At 43.6% G+C, this 17,223-nt stretch overlaps 1 protein-coding gene across 3 annotated transcripts in view; it reads right to left on the bottom strand.

The window, feature by feature from the left end:
* rhbdd1 (rhomboid domain containing 1) overlaps positions 1-17,223 on the bottom strand; it is a 56,678-nt gene that overhangs the window by 18,649 nt on the left and 20,806 nt on the right. For 2 of the 3 annotated variants that reach the window (XM_038816230.1, XM_038816231.1), the window contains exons 4-6: positions 17,042-17,130; positions 14,648-14,701; positions 6,810-6,929 (exon numbers count right to left, since the gene is read on the bottom strand). In XM_038816230.1, coding sequence (XP_038672158.1) covers positions 6,810-6,929; positions 14,648-14,701; positions 17,042-17,130 — 263 coding nt within the window. The remainder of the gene's footprint in view (positions 1-6,809; positions 6,930-14,647; positions 14,702-17,041; positions 17,131-17,223) is intronic. The other variant, XM_038816232.1, reaches the window with a different exon arrangement.

Raw genomic sequence — 17,223 nt, 5'->3', positions numbered from 1 at the left:
GACTCCCACAGATCACATGTTTTAGAAGATGCAATGCTGCTTTATTAGACTGCACCTTACAAAAACGACAGCATTCTTTCTTGTCACTTCAATCGTTGATAATATGCAGGCCGATATCTCTTGGTATTGCTCGCACGGAATTGCAAAACATTTTGTCCTAAAGCATCTGGGTCATCAGCAAAGCACAGCAGCGAGTGTCACATGTACACAAAGTGCCCAATACAGGAAAGACGTTTAACATGTTATACTCTGATGGGTTTTCCATTGAAAAACTCACTATTGAGCACTATGTACTGAACATGCCATGGCCAGCACACATAGGAACAGGACTAGGCCATTCAATCCCTCGAGTCTGTCCCGCCATTCAACGATATCATGGCTGATCTGTGACCTAACTCCATATACCTGTCTTGGGCCCATATCCCTAAATATCTTTGCTCAACAAAAGTCTATCTATCACAGATTTAAATCAGCAACTGTCCTAACTTCAACTACTGTTTGTGGGAAAGAGTTCCAAATCTCTGAGTGAAGAAGTTCATCCGGCAATTTTGACATTATTTGTAGCTCATGGGGCATCTCTTCCTCACTACAAACTGCATGCGCCGTAAACTTTTATTGTCCCAGGAAATTCTGGGCGTTATTTCAAGATAATTTCCAAATTAGCTATCATGAAGACACTGTCCACTGATGTTTAAAATTTATTCATGGGATGTGGGCATCGCTGGCTAAGCCCGCCTTTATTGCCCATCTCTAATTGCTCGAGAAGGGGGTGGTGAGCTGGCTTCTTCGAAAAACTGCAAAAATGTGGTGCAGATACATGCACAGTGCTGTTAGGGAGGGTCTTCCAGGATTTTGACCCAGTGACAGTGAAGGAACAGCAATATATTTCCAAGTCAGGATGGTGAGTGATTTGGAGCGGAAGCCCCAGGTTGTGGGGTTTCATGTGGCTGCTGCCCTTATCCATCTCGAGGGTAGAGGTCATGGGTTTGGAAGGTGCTGTTTAAGGAGCCTTGGTGAGTTCCTGCAGTGCATCTTGTAGATAGTACTGCCAGTGTTCAGCAGTGGTGGAAGGAGTGAATGTTTGTGAATGGCACGCCAATCAGGTGAGCTGCTTTGTCCTGGATGGTGTCAAGCGTCACAAGTATTGCTGGAGGTGCACTCACCCAGCAACCCTAACCCAAACACCCAGGACGCTGACAGTGGGGGAATTCAGCGATGGTATTTCCACTGACTGTCAAGGGGAGATGCTCAAGGCCATCTCTTGTTGGAGATAGTTATGGATTGGTACTTGCATGGTGCGAGCGTTACTCACCACTTGTCAGCCCAAAGCTGGATATTGTCGCGGTCTTGCTGCATTTGACATGTACTGCTCGTCGTGCTGTCATATTTTGTGCAATAGCCAAATTGTCATAAAGCTGCTGATGACACAACAGTAAGTAATAAAATAAAACTTGTTCAAACTGACTGCTTCTTCAAATTCTCCAGCAAGTTGCCTGCTAGTCCATTGTGCCAGTCACTTCCATGTCATTGTATCAGTCTATGCTGCAGTTATACTCTGCAAAAACTGTAGCTTTGCACTCACCTTGCAGGTTTGTGCTTGCACTACAGCCATTGGAACTAATTGGGCCATTGTAGTTCTGACAGACCACTTGAAATACATGACAAATATTTAGAAAACAAGGCGAGTAACTCTTGTGTAACTGTGCCATTCAACTGCAAGTTGATGAACCCTACACCTACCTTGATATTATAGAACCCCAAGTTTGTCTCACTGTCATGTGCACTGTACAGCGCCCTGAAATAGTACCAGTTTTCCAAAAGACAGGTCTCTGTACCTGACAATGTGAGCTCAGTGAGATGATGCCTGACGAAAAAGAAAGAGATAGGGGGTGGCACTGTAGTTAGCACTGCTGCCTCATGGCACCAAGGACCCGGGTTTGATCCTGGCCTTGGGTCACTGTCCGTGTGCAGTTTGCACATTTTCCCCGTGTCTGCCCACACAACCAAAAGATGTGCAGGGTAGGTGGATTGGCCACGCTAATGGGAAAAAAAAATTAAAAAGCAAAAGAGATAAAGTGGTGCAGGCTGGGAGCTCTCCCCAAACAGTGGAAACTTAGCATGGATCTGTGTACATTGCTGCTTTAAAGGACTGAGAGAGGTACAGAGAACCTCAAAGCTTGTGGAAAATGTGGAAAACAGCATAGAGAAGAAACACATTTACTCTTTTATCTGGCAGAACTTCCTTTCCAAATACTTAGACCAAAGCTCAAACAAACATGTTTATTTGCCTGGCTGTGACACCCGAGTGAAATACATGACAAGGAACTGAAGTGAAAATATAAACCGCAGGCCTTCAATAATTTAAAAAAGTACAAAAATTCTGCTCTGTGTATTTTTTACTTCCCTTGGGCAAAATAGATAAATAAATAAATAAAAAACAAACAAACAAACAAAAGGAAAGGACATTTGAAAGGCTTTCAGTAGTAAATTGTGCTGACACACATACCTGCATTCACTAAAACAGAGCGGAAATATTCAAGTAAAAATTCTCAAGTTTTGAAACCAGGGACAACAATTGCAATTCTGAGAGTTTACAATAATAATTATTATTATTAAATATACACAAGAGAATTGTGTAACTTATCCACACCATTTTAAACTATTAACTGCTAAAATGAAAGTTTCTTCAACTTAAAAAATGCACATTATGAATTGTTGATAATTGACGGCATAAAACCCAAGTGCTTTAGACAAAGCTGTTACATCAAAACATGCCCTTCGGCCCAACCTGTCCATGCCGCCCAGTTTTTAAACCACTAAGCTAGTCCCAGTTGCCTGCATTTCATCCATAATCCTCTATACCCAGCTTTCCCACAGAAATGTCTAAATGCTTTTTAGAAGACAAAGTTGTACCCGTCTCTACTACTGCGCTCTGGCAGCTCATTCTAGACACTCACCACCCTCTGTGTGAAGAAATTCTTATTTTTAATTTCTCTTTATTTCTAGCATCTCACAAATTTAAGAAACTGCAGAGTTGTGACTTCAATGTATTTTGTTTAAAACACATTCTCTGGCACTAATTTAGAAATATTTGCTTTAACCATATGAAATTAAACTGGACCCTTTTGTATCTCTCCCCTCTTAGTTTGAGACTCTCCTACCTGTGGGAAAGATGCTTACTATCTACCTTATCTATGCCCCTCATTATTTTATAGACCTCGATAAGGTCACCCCGAAGCCTCCTATGCCCCAGGAAAAAAGTCCCAGTCTATCCAGCCTCTCCTTATAACCCAAACCATCAAGTCCCGGGAGCATCCTGGTAAATCTTTTCTGCACTCTTTCTGGTTTAATAATATCCTTTCTATAATAGGGTGACCAGAACTGTACACAGTATTCCAAATGTGATCTTACTAATGTCTTGTACAACTTCAGAAAGACGACCCAACTCCAGTATTCAATGTTCTGACCAATGAAACCTAGCATGCCGATTGCCTTCTTCACCACCCTGTCCACCTGTGACTCCACTTTCAAGGAGCAATGAACCTATGTGCAAGGTAGGTGGATTGAGCGCACCAAATGGCCCCTTAAATTAGAAAAACAATTAATTGGTGTACGCTAAATTTATAAAAACAATTTTTTTTAAAAAAGGAGCAATGAACCTGTACCACAAGATCTCTTTGTTCTATAACTCCCACCAACACCCTGCCATTAGCTGAGTAGGTCCTGTCCTCAATCAATCTACCAAAACAATAAAAAGCCAAAGATTAATTGAATTTGGGACATTAAACAAGTTCTTATTGGAACATTAAACTGAGAACACATGGTTTTGAAGTAACTGGGACTCTCCCTTAAAGGGTCACAATGATGGCTGGTGGGAAAATATTTAAAACATTGCTTGATTAAACCAAAGGGAATGGACGAAAGCACATTGCTGGTATTGTAGAGAGCTTTACCTTTAACTTGTGCTGACTGAGAGATACGTGATGCTGTGCTAAATTTAGAATGGTGTGAAACAAGTGTTCTATTTGCAGCACTATTGTCCCTCACCTTGATAAGCAAATGATATCCAAAGAAAACATGTTAAAAAAATGTGTGCGTGAATACATATTTCTGCAGCTCACACAAAACCTCTACTGCAGTAAAGATCAGTAGCCAACAGCATCAAATGAAACCATTGGTTGCGTTAACTCTCCCTTCCATCTGTTGCTAGAACGTTTAAGCAAAAGCTCTGGTACCTCAGACTCGGAAGTGCACGGACCGTACCTAATGGTATTGAATTGGCCAATGCAAAGAGTTCAAAAGAAAAGAAGAGTGTCAATTATAATCAGATTGTTCTTGATTAGTATGCGTTACTCGTTTTTGATTAGTGTGCATTATGAGATTCTCCATGTTAAATTTCATATGGTTAAAGCAAATATATCTAAATTAGTGCCAGAGAATGTGTTTAAAACAAAATACATTGAAGTCACAACTCTGCAGTTTCTTAAATTTGAGGCGCCAGAAAACACTATGCTAGAAATAAAGAGAAATTAAAAATAAGAAGTACTGATCATATATTGCTATATGCCTTTAAGGATTTGGCCTAGTACATTACTTTAAGTGAATGCACTCAGTGGATTATTCCCATTTACATTCTCAATATATTTGCTTCCGAAGATGTGAACAACAGCATGACATTTTATACATCAATTTTAAGTTAACAAGACTGGTTTCAGTATTTATTTCGCTCATCCCTCTTGAAACAAAGACGAGGAGTGGAATTTACCAGCTGTACACGGGAGCAGGGTATTCCGGTCCCACGATGGCACAGGGGTTACCTGCAACGAGGGGTGCAGTCAACGGGAAATCCCGATGACAACGGCGGGACCAGAAAATCCTGTTGGTGGGCCGCCTCCGAAAAACATGCGGCGGGTGGTGGGTAAATCCAGCCCAGTAACAATTGGCACCAGGTTTAGGTATTGTACATGACAGATGCAGAATGCATCAGATTTTGGGCCGAATTTTCACTGCCGAGTTGGAAGAGCAGAGTTGGGAAAATTCCCGACTCGGAAGGTAATGTAGCGGACAGTCAGATTTTTGTTCTGGGAGGTGGAGGGAGAGTGGGTGCTGCCATGGAGTTAGACCTGCTGCACCTGGAAACAGTGTAGAGGCAGCCACAGGGGGTGTCGAGTGCCAAGGTAGGCTATTTGGGTGCTCTGGGACTTTGCCCCAGCTTTAAGAAACAATGAAACCAAAAACAACCCTCGAGATATTAATCCCACACATTCCCCATGCGCCATCAATGCCAAATCATATCACTGCATGCGCCCCCACCCTCTCTCCATCCCTCCCATACCCACAGAACCCTGATACCCATCCCCAAAGCCCTTTCTAGCCCCTGTCAACTTGGTGCCAACTCATGTCAACCTATGAACCTCTCTGCCCCAACTGCCTTTACTCTTACACCCTGTCTGCCAATTCACCCAGTAGTCACAAAAGGCAGACCTCAGTAGCCATGCAGAGGTGAAATAAACATTTCTCATGTCTACTGATGATGTCACTATTAGAAAAAACACTCCATCCACAAACACTCATTCAATACATTTAAATCTTGTCAACTGCTTAACCCTTTATGAAAAATATATTACATTCACAGCCCCACATCAAAGACTTTAGAACCACTTGGGAGTTGTCAAACTGTGAACTTAGGGGTCTCCCACTGTGATAATGACATGGTGTGGATTCAGTCATGCAGCACGAACCCTAGAACAAAAGCCCTCAGATTCATGTCACCAGACAGTGAAATTGAAAGCAGCCACAGCAGCTGTTCTTTTTTTTTAAAAAACCAACGAGCTTGGAAATTTTAATGCCATGTCAGTGTGGTAGTTCCAATGAGTTTACCGCCTTTTTATGCACATTCATGCCTAATTTTGACAATCTAAAAGGGCACATGCCCTCTCCAAAGGGGGTTCATACTCTCTCCGAAACGGATACATGGACCTATCTAAAAGGATACCCTACCACTCAAATGACACTGGCAGTTTTAGATCTTTCTCTTTCTTCCTTTTTTTAAAATTTAGAATACCCAATTCTTTTTTTTTCCCAATTAAGGGGCAATTTAGCGTGGCCAATCCACCTAGTTTGCCCGTCTTTTGGGTTGTGGGGGCAAAACCCACGCAAACACGGGGAGAATGCGCAAACTCCACACGGACAGTGACCCAGAGTTGGGATCGAACCTGGGCCTCGGTGTCGTGGGGCCACAGTGCTAACCCACTGCGCCACCATGCTGCCTTAGATCTTTCTCCTTCATGTCTAAAGCCCACGATTTATGTTTTTGCACATTCCACTAATGAAAATGGTATTTGGCTGAAGGTAGCGCCACTGTTGCATGTGCAACTGCCTCCATGACCCACAGTTGTACAAAGTATGACACCCCCTCCCCCCCCAATTGAAAAAGGTGGGTGTCAGGTTCACGGCAGGACTTTTGGGTTCTGGCACCAATTTGACCAAGTCAGAGGTCCCTTTCATCTGCACGAAATTTTGGCCAGCATGCATTGTATAACACTGATCACCACGAGAAAAATATGGTTAAAAAGTACCATCAAGTTTCACGATCAATCACAAAGACTCTGTGACACTTTCACACTGGGTCTGACGGAATTAAAAGTTCCCCCGTTTTTCTGCCCATTTGTATTCCATGCTTGATGCGCTGGACCCAAATTAATTACAATTTTGCATATAAAGTAATGTGCAATGTGCAGAGTAAAAACACCCAATAAATAAACCTCTACTGGATCATACAACATACCATAATCATTTAAACAACATACCATAATTATTTAAACTTGCCCGAATTGCTTCTTCTAATTGTTGCTCCTCAGTCATTCCTCCCGTATAGCTTGTCCTGTGGTTTGAGGCATCATCCCCAACATCATGGTAACCGGAGTATCCTAGGGTTTACAAAAACCTCCAATTAGGGCAATTATATATGGGTGTGGGGAAGAAAATGATCACACCATATTTATTTCATAATAAAATAGTATAGACAATTTTGGATAGATTTTCAGGTGAAGATACATTGGAGTGTATTCATTATATAAAATTAAAGGAATAAGCAGTTTACTAAACGACCATCTGCTTAGTTGCTATTTGAGAGATAAATGTTGGCCAGATCAACAAGAGCAAGTCCCGTGCTCTTTTTCAATGAATGTCATGAATTCTTTAATGTCCAAGTGTAAGAGCAAATGAGGTCTCAATTTAAGGCCTCAACCAAAAGCCAGCACTTTCAACAGTACTGATGGAGTGCGATATTGAAGTGACAATCTGCGCTCAGTTGTCCAGAGAGGGGCTTAAATCCACAACCTTCCAAGTCTGGCAAGAGTATTATCACTGAGCTACACCCCTGACATGCTTTGTAAATAACTGCAAAATTTCTGTAAAGATATTCAGGAAAGACAGGCCAACCTAGTAGAAACTCTCTTTTCAGAGTCTGAAGGTTTCCTACTAGCAAAATGCGAGCTAGACAACAGATTCCACCAATCGCTTTGCGAACTCAATGTAATAATCTTTATTATTGTCACAAGTAGGCTTACATTAACACTGCCATGAAGTGAAAAGCCCCTTGTTGCCACACTCTGACGCCTGTTCGGGTGCACTGAAGGAGAATTCAGAATGTCCAATTCACCTTACAGGCATGTCTTTCGAGACTTGTGGGAGGAAACTGGAACACCCGGAGGAAACCCAAGCAAACAGACAGCGGCCCAGCCATGAATCGAACCTTACATTCAGAACAGTGCTGGTTGGAGCTTGGGTTTTTGTAATGGATCACATTGTTTGGGTTGTGACAAAAATAGGAACTCAGGAAAGGAGTGGGCCATTTTGCCCCTCGGGTCATTCAGTGAGATCATGGTTGATCTGTAATCCAACTCCATGTACAGGACCAGATGACCCACACCCAAGGGTTCTAAAAAAAAAAATAGCTGCAGAGATTGTGGGTGTGCGAGCTCTAATTTTCCAAAATTCTTTAGATTCAGGAATGGTCACACTCGATTGGATATTGGTAAATGTTACACCACCTTTCAAGAAAGGAAGGAGAGAGAAAGCAGTGAACTACAGGCCAGTTAGCCTAACATCAATTGTTGGGAAAATGCTGAAATCTATTATTAAGGAAGTCTTCACAATGCACTTAGAAGAGCATAGTATGAGTATGAGTACAATAAGTCTACATGATTTTACGGAAGGGAAATCCAATTTGACCAATGTATTAGCATTTTTTAAGGATGTAGGTAGTATGGTAGATAATGGGGAACCGGTAGATGTAATATGCCTGGATTTCCTAAAGGCATTTGATAAGGTGACAGACAAAACGTTAACAGACAAAATAAGGGCCCATGGATTGAGGATTGGATAATTCTTCCTTAATCATTAGAGGTGGCCCACTAAGTAAGTAGAGGTTTAATCATTAGGCTTCTACAGAATCGAAAAGAAAATCAGATTGACTTGACGCAAATTGATGTACTATCCCATTCAGTGAGCCACTTTTTTTGACTCAAATAGAATAATTATTCTGCATTCTGTCTCAGTCCAGAGAGAACCTCCTGAAATGAAATGAAAAATGAAATGAAATATGAATGAAATGAAAATCGCTTATTGTCACAAGTAGGCTTCAAATGAAGTTACTGTGAAAAGCCCCTAGTCGCCACATTCTGCGCCTGTTCGGCCTATCCCTTTTGACTCTGTATTTTGAATTTCAATTAGGGATGGGCAACAAATGCAGGCCCAATCAGCAACGCCCATATTCCAAGAATGAATTTTTAAAAAGCATTCGGGAAGCTTGAGAATCCGTCCACTAGTAGTCACCGAAAAGAAAGTGTGGGTGTGAAGGTAGGCTTAAAAAGTATATAAATGGTCACAGCTGTAACATTGGGTGTGGAAGGTACTAAGAGTATCTATCACTCTGCTGAGCCATCTCAAGGTAAAAGACTAGCTTTAGATCAATTCTTCCACCATATACAATTATTGGAATTAACAGGCCATTCGTCCCATTGTGTCTACGTTGGCTGTGCATTTCATCTCGTGCCTTTTCCCCAGAACCCTGAAGACTGCTTCTTTTCAAGTAATCATCTATTGGCCCTCGAAGTGTGGGAACATTTTCTCCCTCTCTACTCTGTCTGGACCCCTCATGATTGAATACCTCTATCAAATGTCCTCTCAGCCTTCTTTTCTCCAAAGATATGGGGCGGAATTCTCCCCTACCCGGTGGGGCGGGGGGGGTCCAAGCGGGACGGATTGGCGTGAACCACTCCGGAGTCGGGCCTCCCCAAAGGTGTGGAATTTAGGGGCCAAGCCCTCACATTGAGGGGCTAGGCCCGCGCCGGAGTGGCTCCCGCTCCGCCGACCGGTGCGAACGGCCTTTGGCGCCCAGCCAGCCGGGCCAAAAGGACTTCGCCGGCCGGCGGAAGTCCACACATGTGCGTTAGCCGGTTGCTGACGTCATACCGGCGCATGCGCAGGAGGTGGGCCCCGATCGCGGGCCAGGCCACTGTGGGGGCACCCCCCGGGGTCAGATCACCCAGCGCCACCCCCCGGACCACGGAGCCCACCCGCGCTGCCAATCCCGCCGGTACCAGAGGTGTTTAAACCACGCCGGCGGGAAAGGCCTATCAGCGGCAGGACTTCGGCCCATCGCGGGCCGGAGAATCGACGCGGGGGGCCGCTGACCGGCGCAGCACGATTCCCGCCCCCACCGAATCTCGGGGGCGGAGATTTCGGGACACGGCGGGGGCGGGATTGACGCTGGAATCATTCCCATAAACCTCTTCTGCAATCCAGTGCCTTCACGTCCTTCCTAAAATATGGCACCCAAAGCTGAATGCAATACTCCAGCTGTGGTCTATAGTATATAAGTTCAACATAACTTCTTCACGTTTTGGATGCCCCTCAGAATTAAGCCTAGGATACGTTTTACTAACTGCTCCCTCAAACTGCCTTGCCACCTTCCATGGCTTATGCACTGATATATGCAGGGCCGCCTGTTCCTGCACTCCCTTTAAAAATGATACCGTTACTGTCTCTCCCATGTTCTTCCTGCTCTCCCATGTTCTTCCTATCAAAATGTATCACCTCACATTTCTCCACATTGAACTCGCCACCTATCCCCATTCCACCAACTTGCCATGTCCTTTTGAAGTTCTACACTGTCCTCACAATTTATAATGCTTCTAAGTTTCGGATCATCTGCAAATGTCTAAATTTTTCCCTGTACATCAAGGTCTAAATCATTAATATACATCAGGAAAAGCAGGGGTCCCAACACCAACCCCTGGGAAACTCCACCGCTTGTCTTTATTTGGAGGAGGATGGAAGTGCGGTATGACATTCCACAGGATTCTAACACGCAATGGCCATTTCCAACAAGAGAGAGACTAACTATCTCCCCTTGACATTCAATGTCTTTACCTTTGCTGAATCTCCCATTATCAACATCCTGGGAAATCCTGACTTGGAACAATATCGCTGTCCCTTCCGGGTGGGTCAAAATCCTGGAACTCCCCACTAACAGCACTGGGGTGTTCCTACACCACATGGACTGCAGCAGTTCAAGAAGATGGATCATCACCACCTCACGGGTAATTAAAGATGGGCAACAAATGCTGACCTAACCAGCAATGTGCACATCCCAGGAAAATAACTTTTTTAAAGAATCTAAATTCTAGTCACATGGAAATCATAAAAGATTAAAGTTCTTTTGCAGATCAGAGCATCACTTGACAAGCTTATTTTACTTCATGGATTGATTCAATTAGGTGTAGAGGCAAAAATGTTAGATTCATCCAAGGTAAATATGTAACAGGGTGTCACAGTGGTTAGCACTGCTGCCTCACAGCGTCAGAGACCCGAGTTGGAATCCGGTCTTGGGTGACCGTGTGTGCAGTTTGCATGTTCTTCCCGTGTCTGTGTGAGATTCCTCCGGGTGCTCCAGTTTCCTCCCACAGTGCAAAGATGCGCAGGTTAGGTGGATTGGCCATTATCAGTGCGTGGGGTTACAGGGATACGGCAGGGAAGCGTGCCTAGGAAGAGTGCTTATTCGAAGGGTGGGTGCAGACACGATGGGCCGAATGGCCTCCTTCTGCACTGCAAGGACGGTATTTTTTTTTTCTTGGATAAATCCGTTAAGATGACCTCCCTGCTCTGTATTTATGACCTTGAGCACTGTTATGAAATGAGATAACTCAAAAGTAAAAGCCTTGAAAGTGGTGATGACTCACCAACATCTACAGACCGTGCTTTGAAGTCAATGGTTTCAGAAATCTTTCAATGCCAAGGCATTCACATTTTGGAAGAGCTCCTACAACCAAGGCCTGGGCATGCTTAGTTCTGGAACTGGTTCACCAAACAATGGACAGGTTAGCAAATGACTTTTGACAGTTCGTCCAATGAAGGTTTGCAAAGGAGCATTTATCAGTACTGATAGCCACTATGCTTTATCCTTGTGCACAGATGGCGCACATACTTTAAGCCTGACCTATTCTGAACTGGAAGATCAGACAATCTGCAATTGGCCAGACCTGATTTCTAAAGAAAAGCAAATGCCAAAGTTTGTGATTGTCACATTCTTCTAAGGCACAATTGGCAGCCTCATTGGATTTATGAGCTATCGGCCGTTAAACATTATAACCGGGGTTTGAATCAGGAGGAATAAATGAATGCATTAGAGATATTTTGGGGGGGGGGGGGGGGGGGGGGGGGTCAGAGATGATGCCAAGGAAGCGAGGCACGGAGGTCAGCAAGAGTAAAATCAGGTTTAAAAAATTTGATTGGGTCAAGAAAAAGCAGGAAGATTCTTAACAATACCACTTGCAAAAATTATAGGAAATATCAATAGAAACAAAATCAAAATATGAAAATGAAGAAAGAATTAAAACCTTGGTTGAAATTAGAGCTGCTTAAAAAAAAAAATCAAAACATTGGTTCCCAATGTTATAAATTTCTTGACAGGACTCCCCAACCATGTTCATTGACCTGGCACAAAACCAACCACTGGCAGACAGCGTGGTCTGTTTACATAGATGAATCCTATTATGTTGAAATGAGGAACTTCCAGTGGTACAACGCAAGGGGAGGACGTGCACAAGGTGGCTCCCACTGGAGAACTGATCTCTTGCCTTTTTCTTGGTGCCACGGGTAGTTTACTCCTTGAAAGTGCATGAAAGTCATTAGGGTAGAGATAGCTCTTTTCTAAGATGAGCTGAAGAAACAAAGTCAAGAACCTTTTGAACAGAAACTCGTCAACAAAGTCGGAGGCCTCTCAGAGATCAACGGCAGGTAAGATGGCGGAGTCGGCTTGTTTCTCTCCATCCACTCCACTAACGGCTGAGGTTCACACGAGTATTATGCCAAAAGGGTTTGAGAAACACCGACTAAGCATGGAGAATCTTAAGAGATCAATTGAAGTGGCCGTGGCCTCCATTCATGTGGCTTTGAGAAAGACTAGTGAGACCAAATGGAGTCACATTAAGAATATGGCAGCAACTTTATCTGATCAAAATGATTGGATCGCTGCTTTGGAGTGCGAGCTGACTTCGGCTGTTGAAAATAAGATGTTAAAAATCAAGCTGAATGACCTGGAAAACATGTCAGGCGATACAATATCTGGGTAGCCTGTTTACCGGGGGGGTTGAGGGCCGTAACATCCACAGAATAATTCTTGAACATGTTCATCAAAATGGTGGGTTCGCGTCCCCGCCTGAATTAGATCTGGTCCATCGCTCTCTTCAACTGAAGCCTCATTCCACCGGGTGGGGTGATCGTTAGATTCCACAGTTTTACAGAGAAGGAGAGGGTTCTTCAATTGGCGAGGGAGCACCGTGATTTCAAGTTTAGACTGTATCAGGACATAAGGTGCGGAGTTGGCAAAGAAGAGAGCTGCATTTAACGGATTAAAGACCACCTTGCCTCAGAATTACGTTTGAGGAAAAATACTTTTTTGGTACGCTGGGAGATGTGGGCTCTTTTGTTGTAAGGCACAAGTTTAATCTGTAATTTGGTTTTGGCTCTGTTGACAAGCATATTGTACTGTCTTTATTTTGTTTTTTCCTTGTATAAAACTTTAGTTAGGCCACAGCTGGAGTATTGTGTGCAGTTCTGGAACCCACATTATTGGAGGGATGTGATAGCACTGGAAAGGGTGCGGAGGAGATTTACCAGGATGTTGCCTGGGCTACAGAGTGATACATATGAAGAGTGATTGGATAGACTTGGATTGTTTTGCTTGGAGCAGAGGAGATTCAGGGGGGCATGATTGAGATGTATGAAATTGAGAAGCATAGATAGACAGGAAGTAACTTTGTCCCTTGGTGGAGGGATCAATGACCAGGGGTCATATATTTAAGATAACGGGCAGGAGGTTCAGAGGGGATATGAGGAAAAAGTTTTTCAACCAGAGGGTGGTGGGAGTCTGGAACTTATTGCCTGAAAGGCTGGTGGAGGCAGAGATCGTCAGAACATTTAAGAAACGTTTGGCTCTGCACTTGTGATTTCAGGGCATACAAGACTATGGGCCGAATCCTGAAAATTGGGATTAGAATGGTTAGGTGGTCGTTGTTCACTGGCACAGACGTGATGGGCCGAAGGGCCTTTTCTGTGCTGTAGACCTCTATGACTCAGTCAGAGGACAGGGAAATTATAATGGGGAACAAGAAATAGCAGAAGAATTGAACACATACATTGATGGGTGCCCGGTTGGCACTTCCAGGGTGCCAGTGACACAATTTGGGGTCTGAGGGGGGGGGGGGGGGGGATCATGAAATGGGATGTGAGGGGGGGGGGCTTGAAAATAGGGGGGCCTCAGCGACCCCAAGGCGGGATGTCCTCACTTGGGGGGGGGGGGGGGGGGGGGAAGAGGGGGTGACAATGCCCATGGGTGGGAGGTGTGTGAGGGACTGTCAAGCTCACCGAGATTGGGACACCCTTTCAAAATGGCGCCACGGCCTCCGAGGAGTCAGTCCTGCTGGCAAATGCAGCTCCCCACTGCTGAAAGAATTTCTAAGTGTGGACTAGACCGGGTAGAAACTCCCCAAGGCCCAAAAAAGACAATGAAATGTGGCTGAATGCTGTTCTGGATTTCACCCAAAGAGCCAACGAGACAAACTCGCTGAAAATGGCAGAAGTCTTTTGGTTGAATGGGCCCATTGAATGGCGGAGCAGGCTCGAAGGGGCGAATAGCCTACTCCTGCTCCTAGTTTCTCTGTAACCCTGTGGTAGTTAGACTATCCCGGAATTCACTGAACAAGTGAAAATCAGGATTCACCGGCACAAAACAGGATGATTAGGTAGTCAGTGAGGCTGTGATATCGTATAAGCCACACTCATAATTCTCGGCGTAAATAGACTTCTACCCATGCAGCAAGCACCAACATGATGCATATTACAGATAGGAAAACTAACAGACAAGACAAAGTATGAATTCTGAAAACAATATAATAAATGCATTTGTCTAATAGATTGTTTTCCCCAAAAACATGCTCGAGGTTTAGCAAGTTGAAATGAAATATTTTGTCATTTTGATCTCAGGAGTCAACCATCAAGCACTTTCACATCACTTTTCTCCTTTCACCTCTCGAGAGGGAACGGAATGGGAATTAGATGAGGAAAACAAATTTAAACTAACCTTGGCCATCGAATCTGGTTTGTCGTCTAGAAAAGCTACCCAATGAAAATCCATCTGTCAAATAAGATATTGCATAATTAATCGAAACTGCTTCGACTATCAGTAAATTGATATCACACACCCAACAAAACTGGTCATGAAAATTGCCTGCCAACATTATGTGGTCAAAATATACACTATATTAATTATCTTCAGTGCGGCTTATCTACCAATTGTTTTTTTTTCTCCAGTAGTGTTAAGATTCATCGTCCAATGGAATACAAATAATTACGGACACACTTCAATACATTAATATCCTGACAGGGTAAATTTCCTTCAAGGTAATTTATACCCAGCAAGTACAAAAGCCACTTATACTTAGCTCTTAGAGAGTGTTATTTTAAAATATTACAGGTGGTGGTGTACAAGTCAACCTTCGCTCCAAAGACAGGGGATGACTTGTCCGCTCAGTATAAAAGTGAACTGCTGGTGCGCATGGTCACCATCTTTATTGTTTGCCACGCAGGATCTGCTGTGTTGAGATGAGAATTAGACTCCTGCGCATCTTTGGAACACAGCCCATAAATACCTGTTGAATCCTTTGCGTCCATTTCTAAATAAAATATCCATTTGTGGGGTGAAAAGTGAGACTGACTATTAAAGCATGTCGTGGCTGAAGAGGCGGGACGAGTTATACATCGCGATTTATGGTGTGGGATTAATCCTCAAGGCATATAATCACAGAATCCCTCAAGAATCCCTGCAGTGCAGAAGGAGGCCATTTAGCCCCGTCAAGTCTGCACTGACCCTCCGAAAGAGCACCCCACCTAAGCAAATATGGCCAATCCACCTCGCCTGCGCATTTTTGGACTGTGGGAGGAAACCCATGCAGACACAGGGAGAATGTGCAAACTCCACACAGTTGCCCAAGGTCAGAATAGAACCCGGGTCCCCGGTGCTGTGAGGCATCAGTGCTAACCACTGTTCCACCCTGTAAATCAACCTTTGAAGTCTTGAGAAATCCCACCAAAAAAGTTACATGAGGAAAATAGCATAAGCAATTTTACTGGCCCCATCAAAAGATCACCCAATGGAATATTTCTCACGAATACTTGAATACACGAATACAGCGCAGGATTGGGCAAAGAAAATATTGGCCTCAGAAATTCTTGGGCATTCGAACAGATCCACACAAGACCATCATAAAAGGTCATAATTCGAACATGCTGATTTGTGGCACCAATTGTGGATTCTAGGATGGCCTAGTAAGAGCAGACCTTCTACCCAGATCAACAAGACCATCAATATTGGGGGTGAAATCTTTGGAATTCTCTCATTTGAAACCTTGTGTAGTTACAGTAGAGATACATCCAACTCCCCAAACACTTGACAGGAATAGAGCAAACATGGAGAAGCAGACCTGGATCTCTGCACAAGAAGGCTCATATTTTTTATTTTAAAAAATGTACAAGGAAAGGTGCCATAATATTTGTTTTAGGAAAGCAGCACTTCCCCACCCCACCCCCAAGCTGGCCAGTTGATTGGTCATAAGAAGCCAACTGCTAGGCTTACCCAAGATTAGGGGTCTGTAACCTACAGCTCTGGAGCCACCTGTGGCTCAATATGGACTCGTGTATGATTCCTAACCATCAATCAAACCCATGTGTATTGACATCAAATTGCTTGTTTTTTTTTCAAAATCCACTGACTGGGTCATTTTGAGACACCACAAATAACTAGGTGAGGTGGTGGGGCTACTGGAAGAGGTGGCTAGAAAAATGTAAGGAGAGAACGTTACCTGATATGTATTGCAATTGCTGGTATTTGGCAATCCCTCTGAGATGTACATCAATTCACTGATCATCCAATATTGTCTCGTAAGTCGTTTTAAACTTTAAAAAAATTGGCCTTTTTAAAAAACAAAATTCTGAAAAGCAGCTTTGGCTATGGCATTTAAAAAAAATTTAAAGTACTCAATTTTGTTTTTCAATTAAGGGGCAATTTAGCTTGGCCAATCCACCTACCTTGCACATCTTTGGGTTGTGGGGGTAAGATCCATGCAGACATGGGGAGAATGTGCAAACTCCACACGGACAGTGACCAGGGGCCGGGATCGAACCTGGGACCTCAGCGTCGTGAGGCAGCGGTGCTAACCACTGCGCCATCGTGCCGTCCCAGCTACGACATTTATGAAACAGAAATTACATTTCTCCCTCTCCTTTTTGTTTCATTCTCCAGCACAGTCTATGGTGATCTAGGATTACTGATTTACATCAAAACTTAATTAGGTACAGTGCCCTGTGGCCAGTTAGAAAGTGCAAAATGCACTTCCAGTGTCTAACTAAATGGTGAAAGGATAAAGAGCCAATAGGGAATTGTATTCTGTGACTAAGCAGCAAGGATTAGTGCACCCACCTGCACACGCTTCCATCAAATTCTTCAAGGGTCCTTTGGTGTACAGTAACCCAACAAGAATGCCAGAAAGATGGCCAACAAAAGATGATCTGGAAAAAACATTTTTTTTAAAATCAAGAGCATGCTTAAAGTGAAATTGATTGAACAGTGTCTGCATAACAGTTACTCTGTCAATTTCAATT

This window comes from Scyliorhinus canicula, chromosome 13 (assembly GCF_902713615.1).
Source record: "Scyliorhinus canicula chromosome 13, sScyCan1.1, whole genome shotgun sequence".
NCBI lineage: Eukaryota > Metazoa > Chordata > Chondrichthyes > Carcharhiniformes > Scyliorhinidae > Scyliorhinus > Scyliorhinus canicula.
This window is presented reverse-complemented; position numbering and strand designations above follow the sequence as displayed.